The 9,339-nt window shown below is 40.7% G+C and overlaps 1 protein-coding gene across 2 annotated transcripts in view; it reads left to right on the top strand.

The window, feature by feature from the left end:
- LOC116695816 (kynurenine--oxoglutarate transaminase 3) overlaps positions 1–8,685 on the top strand; it is a 20,690-nt gene extending 12,005 nt beyond the window's left edge. For both annotated transcript variants that reach the window (XM_032526300.1, XM_032526298.1), the window contains exons 6-14: positions 1,841–1,927; positions 2,569–2,691; positions 2,799–2,919; positions 4,731–4,807; positions 5,119–5,208; positions 5,313–5,499; positions 5,700–5,773; positions 5,876–5,962; positions 6,614–8,685. In XM_032526300.1, the coding sequence (XP_032382191.1) occupies positions 1,841–1,927; positions 2,569–2,691; positions 2,799–2,919; positions 4,731–4,807; positions 5,119–5,208; positions 5,313–5,499; positions 5,700–5,773; positions 5,876–5,962; positions 6,614–6,670 (903 nt within the window). In that variant the 3' untranslated portion in view covers positions 6,671–8,685. The remainder of the gene's footprint in view (positions 1–1,840; positions 1,928–2,568; positions 2,692–2,798; positions 2,920–4,730; positions 4,808–5,118; positions 5,209–5,312; positions 5,500–5,699; positions 5,774–5,875; positions 5,963–6,613) is intronic.
- The last annotated feature ends 654 nt before the right edge of the window (positions 8,686–9,339 follow it).

The following is a 9,339-nucleotide window of genomic DNA, read 5'->3' on the forward strand; positions in this document are numbered from 1 at the left end:
AGTTATAGTCATGGATATATATATATATATTATATATAATATATATATATAATGGGTGTGTGTGGTATATATACTATATGTGTGGTTGTGTGTATAATACATATGTGTGTGTATGTGTGTTTATGTATAGTGTGGTGTGTGTGTGTTGGTGTGTGGTGTGTGTGTATACACTACCGTTCAAAAGTTTGGGGTCACCCAAACAATTTTGTGTTTCCTGAAAAGTCACACTTATTCACCACATACTTTGTGAAATGAATAGAAAATAGAGTCAAGACATTGACAGGTTAGAAATAATGATTTGTATTTGAAGTAAGATTTTTTTTACATCAAACTTTGCTTTCGTCAAAGAATCCTCCATTTGCAGACATTACAGCTTGCAGACCTTTGGCATTTAGCTGTTAATTTGTTGAGGTAATCTGAGAAATTGCACCCCACGCTTCCAGAAGCAGCTCCCACAAGTTGGAATGGTTGGATGGGCACTTCTTGCGTACCATACGGTCAGCTGCTCCACAAACAGCTCAATGGGGTTCAGATCTGGTGACTGCGCTGGCCACTCCATTACCGATAGAATACCAGCTGCCTGCTTCTGCTCAAAATGTTCTTGCACAATTTGGAGGTGTGTTTAGGGTCATTGTCCGTGTAGGATGAAATTGGCTCAATCAAGCGTGTCCATGGGTATGGCATGGCGTTGCAAAATGGAGTGATAGCCTGTCCTTTATCAGAATCCCTTTTACCCTGTACAAATCTCCCACCTTACCAGCACCAAAGCAACCCCAGACCATCAATTACCTCCACCGCTTAACAGATGGCGTCAGGCATCTTCAGCATCTTTTCATTTGTTCTGCGCTAACAACGTTCTTCTTTGTGATCCAAACCTCAAACTTGGATTCATCCGTCCACAACACTTTTTTCCAGTCTCCTCTGTCCAATGTCTGTGTTCTTTTGCCCATCTTAATCTTTTCTTTATTGGCCAGTCTCAGAATGGCTTTTTCTTTGCCACTCTGCCTGAAGCCCAGAATCCCGCAGCCGCCCTCTCACTGTAGATGTTGACACTGGTGTTTTCGGGTACATTTAATGAAGATGCCAGTTGGGGACCTGTGAGGCGTCTGTTTCTCAAACTAGAGACTCTAATGTACCTCTACTATTTCGTGCCAGTTGTGCACGCGGCCTCCCACTTCTTTCTCCTCGTCTAGAGGTGTTTTTGCAGTTTCTCTCTCTCCGTTTTTTGTGCCCTGCTGATACCCCTTTCGCAATGGTGCCGTAGTGTCACCCACTATTTTCCGTGTGTATGGCCTATACATTTCAATTGGGCATGGTTTAAATGCCACGGCCTACCTGAGCATTGTTTCTGACCATGTCTATCCCTTTATGGCCACCATGTACCCATCTTCTGATGGCTACTTCCAGCAGGATAATGTCACAAAGCTTGAATCATTTCAAATTGGTTTCTTGAACATGACAATGAGGTCACTGTACTAAAATGGCCCCCACAGTCACCAGATCTCAACCATAGAGCATCTTGGATGTGGGGAACGGGAGTTCGTGCCCTGGATGTGCTCCCACAAATCTCCCTCAACTGCAAGATGCTATCCTATCAATATGGGCCAACATTCTAAAGAATGCTTTCAGCACCTGTGTGAATCAATGCCACGTAGAATTAAGGCAGTTCTGAAGGCGAAAGGGGGTCAAACACAGATTAGTATGGTGTTCAATAATACTATAGGTGAGTGTGTGTGTATGTGTATGGTATGTGTATATATGTGTGTGTGTATATACTGTATATGTATGTACTCCCAGTACATACAGTATATAAATTAATGTGTACTGTTTTTTTCTCCAGGTCATCATTATAGAACCTTTCTTTGATTGTTATGTACCAATGGTGCGCATGGCAGGGGCCAAGCCTGTGTTAATACCGTTACGCCTTGTAAGTTACACCTAAAGCTACTGACTGTTAGTCATAAATGTTTCATAGATCATCAATGTTTGGTAAAAACCTTGTATGTCTAATTTGAATAGATTCTATTCATTTCATTTTGCATAATGTCTGCTACCTTCTGCTTCTGCTTTGTGTTAGCATTCCAAACTCGGCCTATTTATGAGGTTAACTGCTCCTCAGATCTCTGCAGGGTAAATCCAAACAGCTAGCTAGACTATCTGTCCAAAGTTTTCTGTTGCACAACTAAAACAATACAAGATTCTTACCAATACTATTTTGCTGCTAACTGTGCTTCGACAGACACAATACGATTATGATTGGTTTAAAGAAATGCCAATAGCACCACGTACCAGAGCACGTTTTTCTCCCATCCCGGAATGTTGTGTGGACTAGCCAGACCTTTTTTCCGCAGCGCTGTGGAGGAAGGTCTGGCAATGCAAAACTAATGTCCAAGTGACCAATAGCATTGAGTTATGGAACCAAAAATGTAATCACGGAATATAGAGATGCAAGGTTTTTGCCCGACACTGATGATAAACAGCACAGTATGTATTTTATCTGCTGTACGTCTTAAGTATGTTAGGAAACATTAGGTGCCATAACACCAAACATCTTCTGTAAAAATTTAGAAGTCTGGAAATCAGACAATCACCAGTGCCGACTGGTTTCTCGACCCAGATGAGCTTTCCAGTAAATTCAACTCTAAGACAAAGGCCATTATCATCAACACACCCAACAATCCCATTGGGAAGGTAAGTCACAGTCACATACATCACAGTCATCACTCATTATTTTGCTTGCTGACTTGACATGACAGGAAGAACCAGCGTCTTCAGTAGTTCCCGTCCTCTTCCTGCAGGTTTTCTCCAGAGATGAGCTGCAGATGATCGCCGACCTCTGTATTAAACATGACACACTGTGCTTCAGTGATGAGGTTTATGAGTGGCTCGTCTACAGGGGACACCAACACATCAAAATTGGTACATTTTCAGCTCAACATACCTTACAAAAAAAGAGTATAAAAGTAGCCATCTTTTCATTCACCTGTTTTTTTTTTTTATTGAATGAAAAATTTCTTATGGAAACAGTAAAATTCAATTTGAATTTCACTAATACGGACACAATGTTTGTACGTTTGATCGAATTGGATTTGTTCTTAATTGATAAACGGCTCATGAGTTAAACTCTGATGGAAACGTCATTTGCCGAATAAATAATAAGTTGCGATTACGTTTTAGGTCATTCTATAGTTGCAACCCACCATAAAATGAAGAAGAAGAAGAAGTTGTAAGTCATTTTTGCTTTTTTTGCAGACACGACGGGTATCTACAAAGACATGTAGGTGGACAAACAAGGACACAAGAGATTTTTTAAATTTAAAGGTTTAGTGTGTAACATTCATTCTCAAAATTGGTGTTGCCCGTTCACAAACTTGTCCTTTTTCATGAATATTTACCACCACCATCAATTCCAAGTATTCCTATTGACTTAAATTTCACATTTGCATTTGCATGACCTGGGCTAGACGTTCCATATTCATGCGCTAGCTTGAAATTTGCTAGCTGGTAAGGGGCATACAGGATATAGTGCTCCGCCTTTCGCGCTTTTGCTGTCACATGATAAACTCACAAATGCTGCTAATTGGTATTGTCGCTTCCAGGCCTCGGCAAGTTGGAACAAGGAAACATGGCTATTTTCAACAAATCTACTCACAAAATCTTTAGATGGATAAAGACGTGGATGACATCTTGACTTTTTGAAGCGGGAAGGCTACCGTAGCTGTAATACGTATTTGGAACTGCGTGGCGCGAGAGAGTTGATATATATGATCTCAACGCTAGATGGGAGAAATTCTAACACATTGGACCTTTAATTTACAGCTATTTTAGAAAGTAAAATAGACGTCAGTTAGAAAATGAAAGCTCAGATGGGCTAATCTGAAATCTTGCCCCTTATGAGGTCTTAAGGGGCAAAGTTACCTCCCCTTTCTCTGCTTTGTCCGCCCAGAGAATTTGGCCCAGCCATGAGTGAGAGACATTATGGCTTTCAAACGAGCAAAGTGACAGATGGTCAAGGCCACACCCCCAGCCTCCACGGTAGTGGGAAGTTTGTCAAATGCGAGCTAGGAAACCAGTATGGGAGGGAATCAATGAATGAGGGAATGATGAGGTGCAATGATATTATCATGATACTTACAATATGATATTAATTGTAAACCTATTGCAATATACAGCAATATTTTGCAATTCATTACATTTTTTTCAACTTCAGATTATGTCCCCAAAGAAAAACTTTGTTATCTGTGTTTGTTTCATCTGCTAATCTTATCAGGAAAAACTCAACTGCACCATCTAGTGGACTGAAAAAGGAATACATTTTTTTTAAAGTAAAATAAAAAAGTTAAATTCTAATGTGCAATTTATATAATAAAAAAATCTGTGTAACAACACACTATTACCACGGAAAATGTTGCAGTACTATGTTGTATTGATTTTTTCCCCCCCTCACCCCTACAAACCCCTAAGTTAAGATGCTAACCAGACATGTTAACACAGTTTTAGTGTTTACCATCGACTGCTGTCTCATGCTCATTCCTACCCTCAGGAGCATTCATAGTATTTGTACACACCAACCCAGTGTTTCAGAAAACGTATTTTTTGGCATGAAATTATGTTCTTAATAATATTAAATGTTTTATTTAAAAAAATGTCATCATTGGCAAAAAAGATGAAGTATTCTTTTTCTCAATTTAAATTTCTTGAAGTTTTGATGTGGTTTTCTTTCTCTACAGCCACTCTGCCTGGAATGTGGGATAGGACAATCACTATCGGCAGTGCAGGGAAAACATTTAGTGTTACTGGATGGAAGGTAAGAAATTTGTGGATTTAGACCCCAACTTTTTATATTCACCATGCGTTAAAATGTGTGTCTCCTCTCCAAAGAAGCTTTGTGCAGGGGAGAGACGTGTATGATGGGCTTACGGTTTTGTCATTTATACATGTTTATTTTGGTTGATGGCTATTGTTTATTTTGTTGAATGGTCTGGCATATTGTAGTTACTGTGTCATCTTTCCTTCCTTTGTGCCTGGGTGGGTGGTGACGACGGAAAGGGAGGGGGGATTAGTTGCAAGTTGTATGTTTTTAAACATTTTTAATCACACAAAAAATGTGTCTCTTAGCTTGGTTGGTCTGTTGGACCTGAGCACTTGATAAAGCATCTTCAGACCGTCATGCAGAATACTCTGTACACCTGCCCGACACCTTTACAGGCAAGTTTGCACAGTTCTTGCACAATATGTTCCTTGATACTCAAAGGATCCTTTTAATTCTTTATTTTTGTCTGAAACTTCTAGCGCTCCGTTTCTCTTCTCAGGAGGCTGTGGCGCAAGGTTTGCTGCGGAACGTTGAGCTGATGGATCAGCCCGAGTGCTACTTCTCCTCCCTGGCAGAAGAACTCGAGGGCAAGAGGGACCGTATGGCTGCCATCCTGCAAGAGGCTGGTATGACTCCCGTCATCCCAGAAGGAGGCTACTTCATGCTTGCGGACGTCACATCTCTCAGTAAGTTACTGAATATTCGTACTGGCATCATTAGCACATTTACACTAAACTAAAACAGAGAATAGACGGAATCTTTGATACAATTGGAAACTTCATAAATCCTGGTATTTTAGCAGTTTGGTGGTGGCTCAGCAGTGGGACAGTCTGTTGGACCCTGACCCTGCTGCTGAGTATTTATCTCTGCTCTGTGTCTATTGTAGATCAGGACCTGTCCCATATGGTTGGGGATGATGCCTACGACTACAAGTTTGTGCAGTGGATGATTAAAGAAAAGGTACATCCACTAAGTTTGTTTGGTTTATAATATGTGTTACTACGTTCTAATTCAATTGTACTCACAATGCATGATTGTCGTTCTTAATAATATTTGATACAGAAATTGGCAGCCATTCCAGTCACAGCATTTGTTGGAGATGAGTCCAAGAAGCAGTTTGAGAAATATATTCGCCTTTGCTTCATAAAGGTAAATACAAAACGTTTTGTTACCAACCAAAAAACCCACCACACCCAAAATGATCTGGAAAAGAGTTAGAGCCATTTTACAGTGGATGCATCCAAGCGTGCGCGCCAATGTGACGTTAAAATACGTAGATCTCGCGGGCGTGACAGAATTTTGATTCCAGAGGGCGTGCACCACTCTATTTTTTTCAGCTGGGCACGATAAAGGAAACAGGAAGCCTGAACAAGCTCAATGGTAATCAGACGCCAGGACTCTCAGAGGGAGTGCAGGTCTCTCTTGTAAACTTACTGTGTTAAGATGAGTTATTTTTATGGTGAATGAAAGGCTTGATCCGACAAAATAGGTCATCAAATCAAATTGAAGCGTTGACAGCAATGCTGCTGCCAGTTCTGCCGTTGTTTACCTTTAGCAATATGAGCAATTAATAGCAATGTTGATAGCCTTTGCTCATTAGCGCCAGCTCTGTTCAAGAGAAGACTGCAGCTTGTGTCGCGACCACCACACGGGAGTATAAACAGTTATGGCGCTCTCATGACGTCACATTTGCGAAATCCAGCTCGGCTGCGGCTACTGTAAAACGCCCTTTATTTTGGCACTTTTCTGCGGTGAAAAACACAATATTTACATAACCTTTCATTGTCTTTGTCTTAACAGCAAGATAGTACTCTAGACGCAGCAGAGACCATCCTGAAAAACTGGAAGAAGATGTAAAGGGATGCAGTGTCTAAAGAGTTGAGCACAATTGCAGGGAGGAGCAACAACTCTTTATTACTGTATATAGGACAGCTGAAGATGTAACATGGGAGAGGGAGGGGGAATGACGTGCAGCAAAGGGCTGCAGGTCGGAGCTGTATCTGTGGCCACTGTGACAATGACTGAGCCTTTGTATATGGGGCGCATGGTCTACCAGGTTAACTATCCAGGCGCCACATGGCAATGGGATTTGACTGTAAAATAGCACACTAGAAACCGTTAAAATGTAAGTACGCCCTGATTGATCAGTTGCCGATTGTTTTCAGCTGATATTCAGTACGTAATTGGGAGAGCGGCAGTAACGCTTAGAATTTTTTAATTTAGTATGTAGATTGGTGCACCAAAAGTGGACAAGCACAAGTTCCACCCAGACAATTATATTAATTGCAATTAATTGCCCCTAGCAACATGTACTGAGGTTAGCACAGCATGGGGATTGCCAAGCTAGTCATTCCCACTGACGGATGAAACAGCTGTAAGACCTGGCTGCAGGTTCCTGGTCAGATGACAACCCTGTGTTGGCAGTGCCACACTGTTGTAGTTAATGGAAACACATCCAACACGCTAATGCACATTGGACTCTATCACCAAGATCATGAAAAAAATAATATGGTCATAAATCGTTACTAGAGTAGTCTACTTCCTTGTTTAAACCTGCAATTAAGGATATACAGAGGAGTAGAAAAGAACATCTGGCTCCACAAAATCATCTGTTGAGTGGTTGACTTTTATTTATTTATGCTTTCGAATTTTATCGCTGTTAATTCTAAAATACGCTTTATTTCTCTCTCTCTTCCCCTGCTTGTAGTGTAAATCTCTTCTGGCCGCAGAGAGCCTACTGTACGATAGTCATGTTTTCATCTGATTGTCAAGCAAATTTAACATTAAGTGTCAGGAAGACAACCGTTCACCGCTGTGTATACGCGGTGAACACCACGTACCTTATTCCACAAGTGTACGGCACATTGGATGGGACTCATTTCCCAATCCTTTCCCCATCCAATGGATATCGGGACTATAGTCAGTCATCAGTCAGTCATGTGAGTTACATGGTCGCTACGTCACAACTTATTCGGCAAAGCTGTTTCCATCTCCCATTTTGCGCATTAACTCTTTTTTGAAAAAGCCAAAAACCAACTTAAATGAGCCAAATTCCATCAACATTTTCTAATATGGTACTCCAAAATGCACATAAAATACATTGATGGAAACCTGGAAACCTTGGAAACCAATTAACACTAGTTCTGGTGGTGTACAGCCGTTAATATAACACATCCATGTGTAGAGCTAGTAGTCGACAACGTTACCCGTTAACTAAATATGATATGTTAACTGCCCAGCCCATTTCCAACATGTAAGGTAATTGTTATGCATTGCTCCTTGGTTGTGCCATAGGTGCCATCTGAAATTGCCTTGACCAAGGATCAAACCACGTTGACTGGCTGGGTTTGAATTGCCAAAATGAGGGTTGAACACATGTCCAATAAACTCGGTCCAACCCTGGTCGTTGGTGTGAAAGTGGTACAAGGTAATCAGTGCTGCTCCTGGCAAATAAAGCAAGGTACCTTTGTGAAAACCAGAGCCGAAAATCCCCACCATTTGGCTTTCTAAACATTATTCTAACGTATATTTATAACGATATAGGAATGTTCAGAATAGGTATTTAGGAAAAGTCAGGGCAACGGAAACAGCAATGACTAAATAATTAAACATTTTAGCCCAAACGTTCAGTTTGTTTGTCAGTTAATATTTTCATAGAGGTTTAACATTAGTCGGAAGGTGAGCCAGGGGCTGCTTTGATTGTACCTTTCTGCTGTAACTCTGTCCTTCTGCACTGTTTAGTTTCCAATAAAACTGGAACCCAGACACAGGTCTTTGGTTGGTCTGTTTTGGAAAATAATAGTTTATACCATAATGGGGAGTAGAGTTTCTTTGATGTTAATCTCAGATTACAAAATACAAAGTTGGAAAGTGTCTGCTCATGCGTCTCTTCTTTTTTGGCTTCTGTTTCTCTTTGAAAAATCTCCAAATTAAATCATAAATAATGCAGATGTTTGTCTCAAGACATGTATTGGTATAAAAAAAATATATTTCCCAAAGAGTGCTACATATGACACTTAATGCTTGAACTTTTTTATCTGGCCTTACCATTAGAAACAACTTTCACAGTAATTAAGTGTGTGTATTCACCAAATACTGAATTTTGCATCCCTCACGCACCAGATGGTTTTCTACAAAACCGTCTGAGAAGCTGTCATCGGAAACTGTTTGAAAAAGTGCAGACACTTTCAAAAACAATACCTGGCCGGGATGGACCATTTGTGCATCACATCCACTATTGTTGTTATTCAGATTTAACAGTCTTGCCATTCCATGCCAGGCATGTGCTTTGAAGGGAATTGAATAAAGTGGCCAAACAGTGGAATTGCAACTCCTGGCCCCGCACATGATGCCCTCTGCCTCCCAAGACTTTCCTCCAAAGACTTCCCCACTGGAAATCAGTGGATGCTTTTTGTGAGCTTCTCAACCCCCACAAAAGGTTTCGTTTCACTATCAGAATTTGATTAATTTGGTCTGATAACATTTGTGAAGTCTAGAAGAGGCGGCACGATTAAATTGTTTAATCC

The sequence above is a fragment of the Etheostoma spectabile genome, chromosome 9, assembly GCF_008692095.1.
Source record: "Etheostoma spectabile isolate EspeVRDwgs_2016 chromosome 9, UIUC_Espe_1.0, whole genome shotgun sequence".
NCBI lineage: Eukaryota > Metazoa > Chordata > Actinopteri > Perciformes > Percidae > Etheostoma > Etheostoma spectabile.